We start from the raw sequence: 21,916 nt of genomic DNA, 5'->3' as shown, positions 1-21,916 counted from the left end.
GAGATATTTGCAAGGCATGTGAAACTGTTGCCTTAAATAAAATGTAAACCACTAGATCCACCTATTTCTTCCAAATATCTCAAAAATCAAGATTTATTTCTCTTACTGTGGGTATTGAAACAAGAGGTAGTAAGAAAAACTTGAAATAAATCAACTCTTCAATTAGAAGAGAAAGAATAAATTAATCATCACAACAAGAATTTTGAATGAGTCAAAGCTTGGCCCAACCACCTGAATTCTGAAGGATCAGAAACACTTCCATCTTTCAAAAAAAGAGACATTTTGTTGTCCTTGCATTTTAATCACCTGCCGTGTTTGTTGATGAATAAATCAAATAAATGCATAGATGCAATTTAAAGATTTTACATTTTAAACTAATTTTGTACAGCACAAAACAAATGTTTTACACAGGATAATTCACTGCAGAAAATTTTCATCAGAAATATACATGTTTCAGTATTAGAATTTTAAAAGTTCTTATAAACTTTTAAAATAGTGAAACAATTACATGTGACCCAGATTTTACTTGATTTTAAATTCAGTTGCAGCTCTTTGGCAGTCCAGATCCTTATAATAATTCAGTTTTCTTCCAAAGCCAGGCTCTGCAGCCAAAACAGAAATAACACTACAACTACTGTGGTCATTTCACAGCAGAGAGAACTTTTTTTTAAAGGATGGAGGGGGGTGCTGTGGGGGGTAGTGGGATGGAGGCTTAGACCACCCTGATTCTATGGCACAGTATTCTGTTTACATTGCTATGCTTGATTGTGTAATACATATGGCATTTTTGGGCAGGATTGCTGAAACTTTGGCCAAAAGTCTTTTAGCAATACTATTTTAAAAACTGTATACTAGCCATTTATTTACTGTTCCCTTTTGGAGGACTTTTATTTGGATATTTATCACCAAGCATGATAACATCAACCACTTTGCCTCTGTTCCATCAATGGCATTAAACTACTTTTTAATCTAATTTAATCATAAACACATAACACTGAAACATCTTAATCTACATATATAGCTGGCCAATCTGTTGTCAAAACACATTCTCAAAAAATGTAACAAGATGTAATTGACCAGATCCTTTCAACCATCAACATCTCTGCACATGGTCCAAATTTATCTGGACAAAGTTAATCCCAAAGCAGGACAATTAAAACAAAATGGAAAAAAAGGTGCAATCTCAATTGTTCAATCTGAGATCAGCTGTGGCCAAGATGTAGCGAGTTTCCTGGTGGACATAGTCTATCAGCAGGTCATGGGGAGGTCAGCTTTGAAGAGGAACCCAAATGAAATATAAACATGGCATTGTGGAAACCAGGCAAATCTCCCATAGCTTTGTCCAGCCAGCACTAATCCAGGCATCAGCTGTGAAGCAAAATCTAAACAAATGGATCACTCAGTTCAACATCTGGAAGCTGTCTTATTTCAGCTATGTACAGTTTAAACACTGGTCCTGTGCATACTCTGTTTTTTTTTAAAAAGTGCTTGCAAAATTAATACGAATGTCTACATACATTGTCCTGGTTTGTGTAATGCTGTACTGAGCAAGGGTCTGTTTTTTTCTGTCAAAGACAATGCCCTTTATCAAAAAAAGACTGCAGGGTTGAAAAACTGGAACACACAAAATACAGGAGGAACTCAATGGGTCAGGCAGCATCTGTGGTCAAAACCCTTCATCAGGCCCAGGACAAATAGCACAAAACAGATAGGTGTGTGTGTGTGTGTGTGTGTGTGTGTGTGTGTGTGTGTGTGTGTGTGTGTGTGTGTGTGTGTGTGTGTGTTGGGGGGTGGGGGAACCAAGAATTGGCAGGTGACAGGGGAAATAAAGGAAAGCCAAGGTGACAGAAGACTGAGAAAGATAGAATTTAATGGGGAAGAAAGGGAAGGGGATGGGTACCTGGAAGAAGAAAGGTGTGGGTGGTGAGCAGGTAAAGAGGGCAGAGGAGGAGGAGGAATGGGGCCAGAGAGATAAGGGAAAGGAAGGTACTTGGAAAACAGCGATTAGGTGGCATGGAAATTGGAGATCAATATTGATGCTGTTTGGTTGGAGACTGCCAAAGCTGAATATAGGGTGCTGTTCCATTAATTTACATATGGCCTCATAAGGCAATGAACAGATATGTGACCCTGTGAATGGGGAGTAGAATTGAAGTGGCTGGTCTGAGAGTGTGTTGCTCTTTATCAAGTAATTTTTTTTTTTTTTTTTTTTAAATACGCAAAGTAAAATATTTGGCTAATACACAATATCAAAGATTCCTCACACAATTGGCATATCTGTCAAACAAAAGCTGCTAACCCATGTTAAAGCCATGCAAACTATTGAATGATCTGGTGAGTTATTAAACTAGCTCTCAGAATCCTAAACAATCAATCCCATAATGGCAGTAGGGAATTTAAATGTGATTAATTTTGGTAAATTTGACAGCAGCGGCACTGATAATGTAAAAGCCCATAAAATTTACCAATGTTCTTCAGGGAAGAAAATCTTCCACCCCATCCATTCTGACCTTTACATAGCAAAGAGACTTGAATCATAGTTGCATCCTCAGTTTAGGAGCAAATAGGGATGAACAATAAATGCCAGTATTTTCAGTAATAAATTCAGTGAATGAAAACACAGAAATGCAGATGTTGGCCCAAAATGTAAATATTTAAAATGTCTAAATCATTGATTCAGAGCAATGAAAGCAGTTTCTGTTAAAAGAATTTTCTAATGTATGCCAAATTAAAATCTTATACAGGTAACATGATCTAGGGCACACATGTCAAACTCAGGCCCGCGGGCCAAATTTGGCCCGTGATATAATTATATTTGGCCCGCAAGATCATATCAAATATGTATTAGAGCTGGCCCGCTGGCCGCCGCGCCAGTATAGCGCATGCACAGCTAATACTACAAATCCCAGAAAGCTTTGCAAATGCATTGGCGCCGGCCTGTCAGCCCGCTAATCACCCCCACCTTCTCTCTTCTTTCATTAGCATCTGCGACCTGTCGCCCAACTCACATGTAATAAACCCCTTACGGAAAATGGCCAAACGAAAGACAGAAAACAAGACCTTTCAACACAGGTGGAAGCAGACTATATGTTCATCATTTTAAAAGACAAACCTGTTTGTCATTGAAACAAGTTGTTATTTTTTTGACTTGTTGGCTTGTGAAAAAAAATACATTTAAAAGGAGCTTAAAGGCTATAGAGAAATATTATTTATTGAATATTTTATTTCTCATTTGTTAATGCTTCTTCTGGAAAGAGTTTAACCAAAACTATTATTAAACATTTATTTTAATAAGAAAAAGTTTAACATTACATATGTTGAAAGAAGAGAAAACATGCAGATGTTGTTGAAAATTTTCAAGAAATATTTAGTTTGGCCCACGACTTAGTCCAAGTTTTTAATTTTGGCCCTCTGTGAATACGAGTTTGACACCCCTGATCTAGGGAAAGACATCTCTTTTTTCATAATTTTAATAAAGATATTATAAATTAATGTTTCAACCATAATCCTAAACTAGAAATGCCTATGTTACAGCTACTTCATTAGAATGACCAAGAAAAGCAGTTAAAACTATTTTAAACAAAGTTCAAAAGAACCAAAATGCTCTGAAACATTTTTTTCTCCGATATAGAAATGATTATGTGAGCAGAATGGATTAAAACAGGAAATTAAAGGATTTAAACAAGAAAACATACACACTAGCAAAATGACTTGTTTTATTATCAAAGCCTTAAGAACGTGGACATATAATCTGATATTAATGTGCCAATATAAATGCTGCTCCAGTTATTTATTACATGTTACAAAACAATTTACTGACCTTTAAACAATTATATTTTTAAATGACAGGTTATTAAGAATCCAATTTTGAAACTGCCCATGTATTAATGGTTTACTATATTGTTGTGATTTTTCCAATCAACAGTCCTTTGTCTAAGGGAGCTTTCTTTGATCTCAAGACACATCTAAGGAACTGAAAATATAGTTGAGGAACTTTGAAATTGCAAAGCTTCCACAATTCAACCTACATTAGTATAAATGGCACATCATTGTGGAATAAGATGGAATTTTTAAAAAAAATCCTCTAACTGCAAACATATACAAGAACTTCTATATCATCTTACAAATAAAAAAAACTTTTCAGGCAGCTTTATGGGATTTAGGGAATCAGGCAAGAGGAACAGGTGTCTGGGAAAACAATTTGTAATCATGTTTTTGTAGTTCAATGCTAGGAGTGAGAAATTAATCTTTGATTCATAACCTTAAAAGAGTGAAAAGTCTAATTGCTATCTCTCACTCACATTGAAATTAATGGAAAATAATTTTTAGGTGTACAATAGGTAGCTGAGATATTTACATGAAACTAGTTGTTGCAACTAAAGATGGTATCTGTTTAGGAAAAGTGGAGATGCAGCAAGACTTGGGTGTTGCTGTGCATCAGTCATTGAAAGTGGGCGTGCAGGTGCAGCAGGCAGTGAGGAAAGTGAATGCTATGTTGGCATTCATAGTGAGAGGATTTGAGTACAGGAGTAGGGAGATCCTGCTGCAGCTGTACAGGGCCTTGGTGAGACCACATCTGGAATACTGCGTGCAGTTTTGGTCTCCTTACCTGAGGAAGGACATCCTCGCCATGGATGGGGTGCAGAGAAGATTCACTAGAATGATACCAGGGATGGAAGGACTTGTAAATGAAGAAAGGTTGGATAGACTAGACTTATATTCTCTGGAATTTAGAAGATTGATGGGGATCTTATAGAAACATAGAAAATTCTTAAGGGTTTAGACAAACTAGATGCAGGTAGGTGGTTTCCAATGCTGGGAAAAACCAGAACCAGGGGTCACAGTTTAAGGATAAGGGGGAAGTGTTTTTTTAGGACCGAGGAGGAAAAATTTCTTCTCTCAGAGAGTGGTGGATCTGTGGAATTCTTTGCCACAGGAAGTAGTTGAGGCCTGTTCCTTATCAATATTTAAGAGTCGCTTAGATTTGGCCCTTGTGGCTATGGGGATTAGGGGGTATGGAGAAAAGGCAGAAACTGGGTACTGATCAGCCATGATCATATTGAATGGCACTGTAAGCTTGAAGGGCCAAATGGCCTACTCCTGCACCTATTTTTCTATGTTTCCAAGTTTCATCCTCTAAGGCACACATGTCAAACTCTGGCCCGCGGGCCAATATAATTATATTTGGCCCGCAAGATCATATTAAATATATATTAGAGTTGGCCCGCTGGCCGCCGCACCAGTATAGCGCATGCACACTGAAGGTGAAAATGAAGACGCCGGAGGTGTGGAGGGATCTCAGAGTCCCGAATCCCGGGGATCGGAGCGCCGCATTCAGCCCGCCCGGCTCCCGGACACACAGACGCGGCTGGAGTTGGGGACCATCCTCGCTGGGTCTGCGATTCAGCGGCGACGCCGGACCGAACGTCTCGTTGGCGATGCCTTCCCCCTCGCTCCGTGCGCGGCGGACCCTGCCTCCCGCTCCTTTTGTTGGAGACGAGCCTGGCGCCGTGAGATCGCAGTTTAATCCCTCTCCAACCATGGGAGGGGGGTGGGAGCAACGCGCTCTTCTCAGCCAATTCCTCCACCGCGCCGGACGCCGGCGTTTCAACAGGGGGTTCGGGTGCCTTCATCAGGCGACCGACCTGTTTGTCCAAGACAAGGGGAGAGTGTACAAACTCCACACAGACAGCACCTGAACTCGGGTGAACGTGGAGCTGCGACCCCACATTCCACATCAGGACTGTGTGTAAGATTGGGAGCAGTGAGACGGAAGCTTATTTTGTTCCTGTGATTTAAGCCTTTCTTGGGGTGGGGGAGGGGGTCCTTCTCTGACCACTTGCCTAACAATTAACCTAATCAGATGTAGAATTACCACAATACAACAGTTCTCAACCTTTTTCTTTCCACTCGCGTCCCTGTGCCATTGGTGCTCTGTGATTAGTAAGGGAGTGCTTAAGGTGGTCTGTGGGTGGAAAGAAAAAGTTTGAAGACCACTGCTTTAATCATTCCTCATTGACTCGTCATGTGCACGGTTTCAGACGCTAAAGGAAATGGGCCAATGACAATGAAAGAGTTTATCCAAAACTATTATTAAACATTTATTTTAATAAGAAAAAATTTAACATTACATATGTTGAAAGAAGAGAAAACATGCAGACGTTGTTGAAAATTTTCAAGAAATATTTAGTTCGGCCCTCGACTTAGTCCAAGTTTTTAATTTTGGCCCTCCGTGAATTTGAGTTTGACACCCCTGCTCTAAGGGATGATGTTTCATTTGAGAAGATGGAGATTAATTAGGTTCAAAACATAAAAATGCTGAGAGACATCAATGATATCAATTCTCATAAAGTTACTGAAATGTTCATTTTATTTTTCTCTTCAGTGTTTTCTCATCTGCTGAACTTTCTGCTTTTTTCATATTTCCAGCATTTGCACCTTTTTAAAATTTTTCAAGAGATATCAGTACTGATTGCACTGTGAATGCAATCAAATTTGAAATTAGCAGGCCTGAAGCAAGTCTGAAGAAGAATTCAACTTGGTTCCTACCACAACACTCCTCAAAGTTCATCATACATGCAAAAACAACACCTAATGAATACATTCTGAGAAAATACCTGGAATTTGGAATAGAATTTGAGGTTAGAAGTTTACATACATATTGGCATGATTCACAATAGTAAGAATCCAAAAAATATTTGCTCACATTCATATAGTTCTGGAAACATGTTGCATACTTGTCTCAGAAAATAATTATCTTAAATTTAGTAATGGAATTAAATTGAAATATTTTAAAAAGTTATATTTTGTACCTTGAACAACAGATAATTATTACAAACTAGTGGTTAAGGTAAATTATTATACACACTACTGTATTTACCTTACTGTACATATTGTCATATCAGTGCAGCTCATAAGTGTTAAATGTTTATTGCATGCGGAGGCTTGGTTACGTGAAACTAGATTCCCAAATGACTATATTCAATGATGTTGATGAGGACTACTCTGCCAAAGATTAAAATGCATGTTCACATTTATTTTACACTACATATAATAGCCATGTACAATTACCAGTGTCACTATACATTTGACTTTAAGTTGACTATTTCTTGTAAGTTCATTTAGTCTTGACCAAACAGGTAGATTGTTCCATATAGACTGGGAAAGTCCATAAAGAGCAACATGAAAATAAAGAACTAAGGTAGTTAACACAATGTGAGGAGGATCTTGGACTTGTTGGTAATATCATTAAAGTAGGTTAGATTTGGCCCTTGTGGCTAGGGGGATCAAGGGGTATGGGAAGGCAGCAGGAACCGGGTACTGATCAGCCATGATCATATTGAATGGCACTATAGACTTGAAGGGCCAAATGGCCTATTCCTGCACCTATTTTTCCATGTTTTTTCTATGAAAAACAAATTAATACATTTCCTGAGTGGGATCTAACTATTATACTTATAAGATGGCAACATATCCAAAGGAAGATCTTGGAAATGGGAGAATTCATCTGTCAAAATGTTTGCTTACAGCAATATTTTTTAAAAAAATACATGATATAGGCATGTCAGTGGCATAGAAATTTTTAAAAAAATGAAATATAAACTATTTTATAATGGCCTGAGAAAAATCTTTGACAGTCACTTTTCTCAAATTGTAGTAATTCACACTGATAAATTTAACAATGTACAGTACTCACCAATATTGAGCACTTTGCTATTTTCGAATGATCAGACAGTACTATTATTGCTGAAATTTTAATGCAAGCACACAATAGCAAAAAAAATGCAAGTCAATACAGAAAACAACAAAATTGAAGTTGACTGTAAAGTGCAAGGTTCCCAGTTTGAAATATTATTTCACTATAATTTATATTTGTAATTAATATTTATCCAGTTCCTGAAGAAAATAAACTAGCTTACTCAATACAGGAAAATGTGTCTTAGGAGTGTGCATATGGCACATAGCAAAAATCAGTTTCGGTTTGGCCAATGGACCCTTCTCCTAGAATGTATTATAAAACACAGGACAACTGTAGTAGCAATTATTTCATTTTTCAGCATATGGGCAGTGCTGTCATGGACAGCCCTTTCATTTCCAAACTTGAACAAGTAGAGGGTCACCCCTTCTTGAAATGTTAGAGCTCCTCATTTGAAAATCCCCCACAGTGCTGCTTGATAGGATGTTTCATGCTTCAAATCCACCAAAATTATATCAACAGTGAAACACTTCAAAGTCAGCATGATGCACAACTTAAGAGGGGAATCTGTCATTGGTGGTGTTCTTATGTGTTGTTGTCATGGTCCTTGATGTTGGAGATTGTAGGTTGGGAAGTGGTGCCAGTGATCAAGATGAATAACTGCAGTGACTTTTATAGGTGGCACACACTAAAGCAATGGTCCTATGTGGTAGATGAAATGCCAATTAAGTGATTGTAGATAGTGTCCAGCTTAAATTTTGTTGGGAGTTGCATTATTCCAAGTTAGTTGGCAGTATTCCACCTTGTTCTTAATTTGTATTCTTTATAATGGCTAAGATCAACATTGAACAGACCCTCACCAAAGTGTACCCAGTCTCTGATCTGCTCTTGCCGTAATAGTATTGAAGTGGCTACTATGGTTGAGTTTCTGGTCAATGATGATCTTTGGGATTCTGTTAGTGAGGAACTCAGCAATAGTAATGCCATGGTGTGTTCAGGGCAGGTGGTGACTTTTTTGGTGAGGCCATTATCAGTGTGACATAAATATTTGTTATTTTCATTTTTAAAAACAAGGGTATTGATGCTAATAGGTTCAATTGAATAAACAATCTAAATAGGCTTTTTATTGTTTTCAAGGACAGCATAAAGAATAAGAATGTTCATTTTATATTAGTTGACATATAAAAAGATACACTCAAAAGGGGAAAAAATTATATAAAGGAAGCCTAATATTCATGTAATAAATGGCATTCAGGTTTCCCCATTAAGAACTATAAATTAAGGCAGAAGGAAAATTTCCTTTTGGTGTTGACCACGCCAATGTTGATCAAGAGTTTCAGTTATTGAATTAAACCAGAAGCTCACAAAGCATATATTCATTGATGCAGCAAATATTGGAGGAGGTGCAATAGGTAAGGGAGAATAAATCTTATGAAGCTGAGAAAATTGTTCCAAAGGTCAATTATGATGATCCCATCAAACGTTTTCTCAAAAAACTATCAACGTTTGTGTTTAAGAATGTACACATCATTGTAGATTGAAGTATTAAAGAAGTGAATCAAATTTATTAGGAGAAAATGGAAATTTCCAGCATTCAATTGCATTTCATGAGTTTCTCTTTTTTTTTTATTTAAAAGGAACCAAAACCTTGTGAATGTTAAATATGGTAAATGTTGTTTTCATCCATGCTTCTTGAAAGGGGTAGACATTGTACCAAAATACATATGAAAATCCATGTGCATTGTTTCCATGAAATATAAGAATTTGGTAAACAACTATAGAATTTGCTTTTAGCATTTCTATGACAAAAAAAGTGAAATGATACATAGGCCAAAATGATTTTGCTTTGTTGCAAAGTTTAAAAAAAATGAAAACAAGACAATTACATCAACAGGATCTATTTTCTGGAGTTCAGCACCTGGTAATTATGCACCATCAAAATAATACTTCACATCATCAGACAAATTAGTTTTACACTGAAAAGCTTCAAAACTTCTTGATAGACTGAATATTGTAAACTGCCATTGCTGATATTCCCCCCCCCCCCCGCCCCCCCACCACTTAATATTCAACTATTTGGTTCGTTGACAGACCCCACACCCCTCTATCACCTACATAACTTCTCTGTTCAATTCTTTGCTCTGTATTGCCTTCTGTTTATACATTTAACCACTGAAATATGCTACTGCTGCTCTTTCAGTTTATTTGTCCAGTGCCCATGTTCGTGACCAAAGCGTTATACTGAGAACACACACAGCTCCACAAGATTCCTGCTGCTGTCAGCCATTTAGGGAGGGGGAGGGAAAGCAGAGGGACAAAGGCAATATGTGAGGCAAATGAGAAGGTAAAAAGCATAAAAAGGCAATACCGAAGCAAAACATTGTTAAAATAACAGATAATACAGCAATGGCTATTAGCATACATTGTAGCTTTTATATTAATTTGAAAAGTAGTCCTGAGATCATATGAGAAAAACATTTAAATAATCAATAAAAATATTTATTATTCGATTCATACTTTCAATTTCTTTCCCCATCACAACAGATTCACAGGCTTTCCAACCTTTAATTAATAAGTGGTGCATGCCAAACATTTGACAGCATTTGGACAATGTTTTCATTTTCCCTCCTAGTCAATGAAAACTGTTCATTTGCTGAATTAAGAAGTTCAATAACTGTATTTCAATTCACATCAACAATTTACCATTTTGCTCCATAGTTTTTAAAAAATCATAAACTCTTTAATTGAATGGAACTTCCTCCCCAGAAAAAAAGCCCCACTTATAGATTTTTTTTTTAAAAATGCAATACTAACTGCAATTACATTAAACATACGTCACCTCCCGCTAGCTTACATTAATCTACTTTGCAAACATGCGTTCCAGTCTGTACGACTTCACTTTTTTCGGAGACAAATGTTTTTTTGAAAGTTGAAAGCTGTCCAAAACAGGACCACACACAGGCTCACAGAGCGCTGCAACAGCCCCACTCTGCAGCTGGGGGCACTCACAAAATGGCGGCTTTGACAAGCTCTACCTCTCGGGAAAAAAAGTTTAACCCCCCCCACCCCACCCCTTTCCCGAACCCCAACTCCCCGCCAAACAAGGGGCCACAAATCACCCCCCCCCCTCCTGAATACCAGACTCCGCCCGGTTTACACAAAGGTCGAGCTTGATCATAAAGCTTTACAGCAACTTCTTTGTAACTTTTGCTTGGCTCTTGGCCAGAGCCATACAATAAACAATCCTATGATGTTTCTTCATCTCCCCCTCCCTCCCCATCTTTTAGTCGGCACTAATTCTTTGTTTTAACGTCGTATAATAAAACACCCTCTCCGCGGGGGGAGGAGAAATGTCTTACCTTCCACCCACAGCTCCTCGACATCGGTTTCTAGATTAGCAGCCCTTAATCCAACTGCGAACGCCCCAAATATTAACAGGCCCACAACGAAGAACTTTCCACAGTTCCTTTGAATGTAACAGCCCAGATTAAAAAACAGTTTCTGAAATTTAGCTCGAAGCCACAACGGCGCTTTCCTTCCAGTAGCCTTTCCCTAAAAAAGAGAGAGAAGAGACACTTGAGGCAACTCGTCGGTCTATTTCTCCCCCCCCTTAAAGAGACAGCGCTCTCTTCAATTGCCGATTTCCAGACGCAACAATAGACTCGGCGAGAAAGTAAAGCTTTCCGACCCCATACTTTTCATTAAACTAGCGCCATTAAACAATGTTCACTGTCCATTGGGTTATGTTGTATTACGTATGGTGTTAATAAAGGGGACGGCGAGTCTCTACAGTGACTGTCACTTCATCTGTCTAAATTGTGGGAGCTGACTTCAGGGAGTGAAATGCTGCTGCAATAGAGATTTACGTCTCATACTTTGAAATCCATCCGTATATTTAAAAATGCAAATGACTACGAGGTGGGGATTAATGCATGCAAATGGTTTTTTTTTCAACACATGGAGAAAAATCAAAATTAAAACTCCGGAAGGGTCGACCCGTTAAATTTTCCTAATCAAAGTTACGGCCAGATTTATCAGGACATCTGATGGAATACATAGTAGCAAAGTGTAACATCCACGTGGTCGCTCTGCTGTAACATCATAAGCTGGAGTAATTCATTTCCATAGCAGTATCAGGACGCTGTGATCTGAATTAGGAAGTGAAGCAGCCATCTGAGAGTTACGACAATATTTGCGAACGGAAGAGGGAGCCACATGGATTTCAGCTTTATAACTCTATCTGAACAGATACCATCGCTTAAAGAATGTTTCGCTTTTTGTTTACTTTAAAACGTAAAGCATGCAGCCAGAACGTTGCCGTTTCTTTCCTATATTTAAAAGACAACCGGAATCTCAATTGTTGTAAAGCATTTCCACGCAAAAACATGGCGAGTTAAACAAGAAATCCCACACACATCCAAGTCGATGCACCCTCCGTACTACTTGGACTGCAGCAACGGTGAAACGCCGCCTGGGAGAGCTGAGCTTTGTTTACTGTGGCTCTAAACTTTCCATTCTACGAGCTGCTCAGTGATAACACGGGGAACACGCATCGATGCTGCGGCGATTAGCTCCCACTCTACCGCTCATGGATAAGAATGGGGAACACAAAAGGCCCCCAATGCACAGAAAAGAAGCAAAAATAGAGAGGGGTTTACAAACTGGAAATGCACCTTTGAGATCTGATCCAGCGCAAAGGCAGCATTGCAATAGGTTGGCCGTTCCAGATAATCTAAAACCGCTGTCGGATGCCGCAGGTTTCTCCGGATTCTCCTCCTGTTTTGCTGAACATGGTCCTCCTCCTCCTCCTCCTCTGTCCTTCGGCGCTCCGTAACGTTAACAGCCGAGGCCATGTTGTTGATGGGACTTGGGCAGTATAATCACACACCGTCTTAGGTTCCACCAAACGGGCACTTTAATCCTCAACAAAGTAGACGCTGCCTGGCAAACTTCATTCTCCTCGTAGCGATGGCGAGTCAAAGTTTGCGCCTTCCATTCCCACATTTCGCGATCTGGGGGATCCTAATGTTCTTCTACATTCACAGGGCACTGTGCACTTTAAAAGAGATCGGAGAGAGCAGCCTGAAAACGTTCACCTTCTTGCAGAGACTCGGGAGTTTACCCGCACCGATCCCTCGCTTCAACCATACTGTGCAACAGGCCCTGGAGCTCGGTGAGCCTTGATTCAATAGGGAAAGAAGCCTCTCTCTCCATTTAGGGGGGGAAAGGAAAGCAAAAACCCGCCTCCAGGCCGTCAGATGGCTGGGAGAAGGCTTGTATTGCTTGGCTCTGATTGGCTGAGGAAGGCTGAAATTACTCAGCAAACACGACTATTATTAGCTGCTTAGCAACAGCTCACCAAAGTAGAGAGACCACCCAGGCTGTGAATGCATCCATGCCCACTTCAGGGAAGCCGCGGTGAGGCTGAAAGAAATCACAGCCTTTCACTCCCGTCACCGCGTCTCGCTCTCTCTCTCTGCCTCTCTTGCACGCACTTGGTAAAAACTTTTTTTTAAACATTTTAAGCAGGGATACAATTTTAAAGATTTCATCTGTAACAGCAGGTTGGCGTTTCAATCGATTCGAGGCAGCCGATTCTCGCGAGTGATTTGAAGTTTTTATAAAAAACAAATCTTGTTTAAATTAAAATCTTTTATCTTGGCCTCGAGTTGTAACAAGTGCTGGGAGGTCTCAGTTGAATGAGCGAGCTCGCACGAATAATGACAGGGTTTGGATCGTGAAGTGGGAAACGCGAGGTTTGTAGGTGTGCGCGCACGTTTTCTTTCAACCCCTTCAAAGAGCTGTTTTCTCCAGCCAGGCAACTGACAAGAGAGAAACTTTTAAAACTCGCTCACAATAAATAGGAAACGCAAACGAGTGGGCATAAAGCCTTTGGGAAATACTTAAACGTAATTTATGTTTCTCTATCTGGGACATCAAAGACAAATAGAGCGATCTTAAGTTTTTTAATCCTAGAAATCCCACCCATCTCTCCCACCGCCCCCGCACAAACCTCCCCTACACATTTTCATTTTATTCATTGAGAGATAGGGGAGTTTCACTGGGGTCATGTGACCGGCGTACCCAGGGCGACGCGTTTCAACAATGTGGGAATGGCTGAATTACAGTAGTATCAAAGGAAGAAAATACAATCCTCAGTGGTCCTGTCAAACCCCATCAGGATCAATGTGATTTGCATGGATAATTAACAGACTTCTGTTAATTTCTCGAAGGGAAGGGGTGAGGGGGATCGGATGAGGGCAGGAAACCTGCTCCGTTGAATTTCCATTCATGTGCGCCTGTGCGTAAATGATTTTTTTTTGAGGCACCCGGACATTTCCAAGCAACATCTATCCATTCAGAGAAATGTTCCTTGTCCGGTCCGTACGATAAGGTACCTCCATTCATATGGCGACGTTCGAAGCGGTCCAGAGCGTTTTAGAAACCGTGAATCTCTGCTTTATTATCGGAAACGCAGCGACTGACGCGCACAGCAAGCTCCAACGATTGCCCGATGATCCGTCCAGAAAGTCGAACGAGGCTCAACTATCGGTCAGGACACAAGGATAAATCTCCTTGTGTTCTGTGAAAGATTGAAGCGAGGTATTTTTCCATTCACTTGGGAGAACAAACGGAAACTTGCTTAATTTCTCACCCGAAAGGCAGCATCCCTTGCCAGCACTTTCCTTTCAATACTGCAGCGAAGAATCCGCCTCGTTTTGTGCACAAATCTCCAGAGTGGGAGTTCAACTTTCTGATGCAATCGAGTCCTCCGCAGTGCACACGGGAAAAGTTTGAAGGGGGAAAACACCATGATTTGTCTGTTCTCCCCAATCATTCGACTTTATTTGTAAAAGCATATCAAGGATCATCAGAATTAAACTACTTCAGTTCTGTCTATTGCCAACCGACAAGTGCCTATCCATATTAATCCCATTAATATAGATAACATCTTAAAATTATACTATAATGTTAGCCAAGGTGTCAGAATAAACTCATGTTTAAATTGATATATATATATATATGTGTGTGTGTAAGCAATCATGGAGGCAGAAATCCTACAGTACAGGTATATAAGAGTTGAAAGACTACAGTACCTGTATATAGATGTCCGGAACTATTTATTCATTAGCTCATATGGAAGTAGATAGATATTGCACAATAAGCAGAAAAATATTACTTTAACCTATAATATCACATTTTATATAATTAGAATTTAATTCTCATTTAACAATCTATACTACTTACCATTAATTTGTTTTTCCTCTATATTTTTAGCAAAAGCACTACATATTAATAGACAATTTATATAACAAAAGTCTACGTCTTTCTCAACTTTGCATGAAAACAAAGGCCCTAATTTTGAGCAATCCTCATACGTTTCCAATAATTCTCATTTACCAGTATAATTATTAGATATCACTTATTTGACTACAGCTGAATAATTTACACACAAAATAACACTGTATTTTATCTTTGTATGTTTCAATCCAATTCAACAACATTTACCTCCATCATATAGATAGATGAGAAATATATGATAGATTTTTGGAGTAATGTTACAGTATCTTTGCTCGTGAGTATGTGAGTATGAATACAGTCTCAATTATAAATGTGACCTGAAAATACGTAAACATGGATAATATGGACAATTTCCATCTGGCTGGGACGAAAGGTAATCAACAGTACTCTTAGAATGTAATACATTTATATAACTGCACGGTGTTTTAAAAGTACATTTAACATTACGCCCCTTGGAGGTTCGAAATTATATTGCAGCGAAATCCGATCGATGAATTAGTCGAAATGCAATCCCAATTTTGAATTCTACTCCCACAACAGCTGTTTTTATTCGAAATATGGTTCTCTAGGTTTGTGTACGCAACTATAATTTAATCCTCTGTTTGCGCAGTTTGATATCCTATTTATAATACACATTTACAAATATATGAAATATCAGCAGATAAAATTTGATAGTATAAAATAATGATGTATTCAAGAGTTAAATGTAATTCAGAAAAAAATAAATGAATTGACTATTTTGCATATTATAGATCTAACAAACATAACATTATTTTATCCTTTCAAATTGATGCCTTAGATTTTCAAATTTTAGTTCACAGATACAATGTATTTTACTCTGTTATCGGGACCACCATGGAAAATAAGATAATTTATTTTGTTGCCATTCTACAAGTGATATGGTATAATCATTATAACAAGTATTGTTCATTTAAAACTGAACCAGAAACATAATGACCAAATGAAAAATATGTTTGCTATCTTGACAGAAATGGGAAACTATCATATTTCATCTACCATCAATCAAAAGTTACTTTGGTTAGATTATAAAATATGCACTAAATGTCGTATTATTTAAAAACAGATATCAAAACTCAAATATATTGTGGGTGGTTGCTCTATTCTAACGTAACATGCTTGCATTGATAGTTAATTTTAATCTTATTCTCCAAAGTTAACTGCTTTAAAAGCATGGGGAAGAGACAGAGTACATTTGGCATGCAATTGCCTTGCTTATGTATGACTCCAGAGAAAGGAAGAAGTGTGAGCGCAAACCTTCAACCTGGGTGGCCAGCTATGGATGCCCTCAATTTGCCTCATTACTAATGCATGCGAGTGTTCCATTCCGAAGTGATAATGTTGTTCGTAATCAATCTAGCCTTATTTACATTTGGAAGCATTGTTGACTTTAATATGCATGCCTTGTTCTTGTAAACGGCGTTCGACGACCGGTTGGGTTAACTTCAACAAATCATTATGGTCTCCCCATATTCATCAGAATCTTTTTTTTGCAAATAAATTTAATCAACTTTATTTGATGCCCTTTGCTTCTGCAACAGAAATTTATATTGCATCAAATGTTAGGTGTGTATTGCCATTAAAAGGATAGCAGGGATTACCTTATGCACAAATATTAACTTTATTCTGTTATTTCTCATTTAAGGTGATGGTTGGGTGGATCATATATAATCCAATTACCTGCATTGTTTCATTTTTCTTTGTTCAACATCATTAACTGAATTGGTGAACTCCACCGTGTTTTAATGATTTACAATGACAGAAATTGTTACATCTTTTTTACTGTTTTGGCATAAGTTTTAGTAATCTAGCCAGTTGATTAGATTTAAAAAAAATAACGTGCATTTTGACATAACTTATTTACATTAAATATTTCCACCCATTCATCCATCGATCTAACCATCTACACTACTCTGACATTCAGCTCCTTTGTCCTTGCAACCACTAGTCTATAGATTTTAATGCATTTCATTATCTTTTTTTCTGTTAAATGGAGAAAGTGGTATACATCCGTGACACACTCGGACATCACATCTCACTGTAAACTTTTCCAAATCCAACAAGTACAGGTTTTTTAACTTCGTGGTTTAGAGCCTCTATTTATTTCTAAGCAGACATGGCGCCAAAAGCTATAAGAAGCACAGGCTCTATAAATTACCCTCTGATTGACATGAATCACTCAACCCATTTACGATTACAATATACATGGATGAAGTAGGATTTTCTACGTTATTTTTGAGTTCCTACTAAGTGTATCTTGGGGTCTCTGTTGAAACGACCAGATATGATTGAGAAAAGATATACACACATATGAAAAGTTTAGCTGCATTTGAGTGTGTTCATACACTGACTACCTTAGTTTCAGATCACTGTACGTACCCGAATGCACTTCTAAAATGCAACAGATTTTACACTTCAACGTTGCTGATTTTGCCAAGACGAATTAATAAAGTTTGGTCAGTTTGTGAAAGATGTTTTCAATTTTCTTTGAACTAATTTCAGTTAACAGATTTTTCAACTGAAGCTGACGTTGTCCTCCAATGTGCTTTAATCTTCAAACACAGCACACAGTAGTTTTTCTTGTAACTGGTTTCAATATGTCAAGCCTCCCCTCTGCTTCTCCCACACACGATGGGGGGAAAAGCACTCCTCACAAAAACTGTCAAAATAATGCAACTAATTACCCCTGATCGAGCTGAAAGAGAAATGCATTGCGTGCTGCCCAGAGCATGGATACCAAATTACGGATAGAACACAGACAAATATACATCGACAAACTCACACAATTCTGCTTTCAGTAAGTAAATTTAATCATTTCAGGGGCCATTCATTTGACAGCCTAGCATCACGTCTTGTCGAACACGATTGGCGACACGATCCTTTGACCTACTGCTGTAGCAACAAATTTATTAGATATATAGGCGTGAGAAATGAAAGGAAGTAAAACAATTCCGCCTCATTGTACTCACCCTTTGACTCTGCTAATCCGGTTTACACCTCACGCCTACATCACTCAATAGGACTATTACCAGCAAAATATAAAGAGTGCGGGGGGGGGGGGGGTGGAAGAATGAGAGGGAAAAGTAAGCGAAAATGTAAAAAGCTAAAGATTTCCATTTATAGGCGTCGATTTCCAACTCTCGTTTTCATGACAGAAGGTTTTTTTTCCCCCCAAATAGCCACGCTTTAAATATAATCAAGTTTCATTTTATACTTCAGTCTTTGATCCGAATTAAACGATTTTAAGAAGCTTTATTTTCCTTATGGGGATTCACTCTGGTTTATAAGTCACGTTTTGAATTAATTTGATCGACGACTCACTGTACAGACCCTGATTTAAGTAGCACTTAAGTGTAAATTGTTGGAAATAAAGCAAATAAAAAAGTACGATATTTGTGATCTCTTCAGTGTGGATGAAAGAAAACCAATCATACGGCACGCCATGCTACTTCCAGAAGTTCAATTGAGGGATATATAGATGTCTCCCCCCCCCCCCCCCTACCCCCGCCTGCTTGGAGACAGCTCGATCAGAGAATTCTTTTTGTCCCAGAGGTGCATCTCTATAAGAATTGCGCCGAACGGAAGCTGGGGGTGACCTCTTGGAGCGTGAAAATGAGTTCGAGGGATCCTCAGGACCCCTAGCTCTGTCACCTTTTCCATTAACTCGCCTGTCCAGTCAGCAACCAGTTAAACCAAATGCGCATTTCGAATACAATCAAACAGCAAAATCACCTTGGATCCTATATCATCGCTGTTACACCACCCAACCAAAATAATCCCACTGTTAGCAACAGAAGCAGAGGCTAAAATAACTGTATCAGTAACACAACGATCTTGTTCCATCTGCCAAGAGTTCACTCCAAGAGCTCCGCGGTCTCTGTGCCTTGTAATCAAAGGTAACTTTACTTACCATCTTTCTCGAGACTCCCCTGTATGATCGTGGTAGTCTTGCTTTGCGTGATATTTTCAAGAGCTAATGGGTATTTTTTTTTTACAAATAATAAATGATTTTAAAGGAACAGGGATTGTAATAATCCTGCTAGGTTGAAGTCATTCTGCTGTGTGCTGGAAGGTCTCACAATTACATGCCTGTTTCTATTAAGCAGCGCGGTCTTCGAGGTGGGTGGTCTGCTCTCAATAGGCAGGACCTGTCACCGTCACGTGACCACCCAACACCACCACCATCGCACCCCCCACCCCCGTCCGTACAATAAACTAAACTTAAATCTAAACTAAACGAGAGTGGTATCAGTCCTGTGTAAACACTCGGCACAGCGCAAGCCATAAGAAACCACGGACTGTGCTATTGCAGTGAAATCCATAGGAAACTTTCCGAAATATTGACAACTAGAAAAGGAGATTATTTACCCAGTGCTTGAAAGGCCACCAACAATTCTTTGTGAGAAGTGATAAATAAATATTGGGTGAAGAAACAAATGTAATATAAACACGACTGGTTTCAAACGATGAACTTGCGTCATTGTATACTTTGCATCACGACGTTTGACAAAGACAGTCATTTAATTCATCTTTTAGAACAGCAATTGAAGTGTCCCAAAATGTTGGTCAGTAGAACAAATTGCGATAGGCATTAATATCGTGAACGTTTCTCCACATTCCACCCAGGCACTGAATTTGAAAAAGGACCTGACTGCCCTCTCGTTCAATTCTTCAAAGCAACCTGACTGTTTAGGAGTGAAATCATTTATTGTTATTTTATCTTTAGTAACGCCAAAAGTGGCGATGAGAAAAATTGAACCACAGAACGAAATGAAAGGGTAATGCGAAAGGAATAGTGAATAAGAGATGTGAGAAAACAAAGGGTACGGGGAAAGAAGGAGACATGAAAGGCAGAAAAGAACTGTCCGAAATAATGAGGAGTGGAGAGACACACCGCAAATGCAGATCGTGCTTAAGAAGGACGATGTTGGCCAGTGGAGAATTTGGGGAGGAGGTGTGATGATTGCGGAGAAGAGACAGAGCGACGTCCAGAAATGAGGATGTAAATGTGGGTGGGAAAGAAATGAAGAAAAATGCAAAACATCCATATGCAATATATAATCATTGTTTTATGTGCCATAGATTATCTTCTCCCTCTGCGCTGGAGTCAAACCATAATGGGCTAATTGTATACTAGCCATTCTTAATTTTTATGTTGTGTTAGTTGCTTGCGAATGTACAATAGATGCCACACCGGTTGCTGCCCCCCACTCCACGTCCCCCGCAAACTTGGCCCAGGCTGAGCAGCAATCAATACTGCCAATTTTGATCACCACGAAGAAACGAAGAGTGGATGACGGCGATCTGTTCCTTTTTTATCCGAATTACTTCATCCACAGATAACTTTCTTCACCTGAGAAAATGAAGACGATGCAGATGCCGGAGAACGTTTTAGTTGCAAAATTTCCTTGCAAAAATGGAAGGCGGGTAAGGTGGAGGTTGCGAACCTACACCTCAAGAAAGAATCTATTTCATGAGAGTGATGCCGTTCATTAAAAATTTCAGATGTGTGGCTTTTGATTTGGAGTTGCAGGCAATATTCTTTTTTGGGACATTTGTTAAAGCCAAAAAAAAAAGCCTTTGATTCCATAAACCCGAACAGTAACCTTTAAATAACTGCATATAATATTGCTCATGCATAGTATAAATGTGAAACAGGAGTGGTCACGTGGAAACTGGTTGTCGTAACATCTCAGAGAGAAACTGACATAGATACTTTGGGGAAATCGTTTTCCAAAAAAAGTAAGATTAACTGAAAGAGTCTGTTGGTTTATATCTTGCCTTTCTGTAAATGAGGGTAACTTGGTTAAACAGTTGAAAATTCTCCCCCCCCCAAAAAAAAACCCTGGGTTTTGTAGATACAGGGTAGACTCCAGGTTAGGGAGTAAATGAGTCTGATCTGGTTCTCTACTCCTGGCTGACTTGGCTGGGGTTTGCTATTTGAATGAGAAACAATTCTTCTGAGAATATGACATCCTCCATTTTATTAGTGTAAAATCATTAGTTACCTTCCCTCAGTAAATGGGCATTTTGTTGCTATGCAGTTAATACATATAGGGAACATGAAATTAAGCAACCCATTCCCTTCAAATGTGCTCCAGTTTTCTAATTCACACTGGGCATGGTCTTTGTGAGAGTGCATTAAATGTAATCAGAGTTCAGCCATGCTGCACAACTGTTCAATTGTTTTGCCTATGAAGTTTCACTCAATTTTATTGAACATAGTAACCCATTTAGCCCATTCTAAAAAAAACAGAGCATGAGTCAGCCATCTGGCCTATTGAGCCTGCTCTGTTATTTAATAAACTCATGGGTTCAACTCCACTTATCTGCCTTTTCCCTGTCATCCTTCATTTCCCTATTATGCAAACATCTATCTTAACTGTGTCTTAAATGATGAGGCAGCCTCATCTGGTTCATCTTTGTCCTAAATCTATTCCCTTGAAGCTTGAGAAAACAACATTCTTGCTTCTCTCTATCCCTTTCACAATTTTATACATTTCTATTAGATTCCGTCTCATTCTTCTGAATTCCAGTGAGAATAGTCCCAGGCTAACCCTTTATTTTATCTTAATCTCTCCCATAGGATAGCCCTTTATCTTACAGAATCAACCTAGTGAACATCCTCTGCATCACCTCCAAAGTCACAGTCGACAGAGGAACTTTGAGGACATACCAATGATTCCATTTGTAACTTTTATTAGACACCAACAAATGGATTTCATAATGGACACAGTAGATCAGGTGCTTCACCTTGAAAACCTCAACTCATATATATATTTTTCTTTCTTTGGCTTGGCTTCGCGGACGAAGATTTATGGAGGGGTAATGTCCACGTCAGCTGCAGGCTCATTTGTGGCTGACAAGTCCGATGCGGGACAGGCAGACACGGTTGCAGCG

At 38.9% G+C, this 21,916-nt stretch overlaps 1 protein-coding gene across 3 annotated transcripts in view; it reads right to left on the bottom strand.

Annotated features, from left to right (window-relative positions):
- Window positions 1-19,032, bottom strand: part of ptch1 (patched 1) — a 108,016-nt gene extending 88,984 nt beyond the window's left edge. For 2 of the 3 annotated variants that reach the window (XM_069929366.1, XM_069929392.1), the window contains exons 1-2: window positions 12,370-12,903; window positions 11,056-11,248 (exon numbers count right to left, since the gene is read on the bottom strand). In XM_069929366.1, coding sequence (XP_069785467.1) covers window positions 11,056-11,248; window positions 12,370-12,549 — 373 coding nt within the window. In that variant the 5' untranslated portion in view covers window positions 12,550-12,903. Of the gene's footprint in view, window positions 1-11,055; window positions 11,249-12,369; window positions 12,904-18,926 lie in introns of those variants that run through there. The other variant, XM_069929376.1, reaches the window with a different exon arrangement.
- Window positions 19,033-21,916: the final 2,884 nt, after the last annotated feature.

Source organism: Narcine bancroftii, chromosome 1 (genome assembly GCF_036971445.1).
Source record: "Narcine bancroftii isolate sNarBan1 chromosome 1, sNarBan1.hap1, whole genome shotgun sequence".
In the NCBI taxonomy this organism is placed as follows: Eukaryota; Metazoa; Chordata; class Chondrichthyes; order Torpediniformes; family Narcinidae; genus Narcine; species Narcine bancroftii.
The sequence above is the reverse complement of the archived record's forward strand: the minus strand, read 5'-3'. Positions and strand labels throughout refer to the sequence as shown.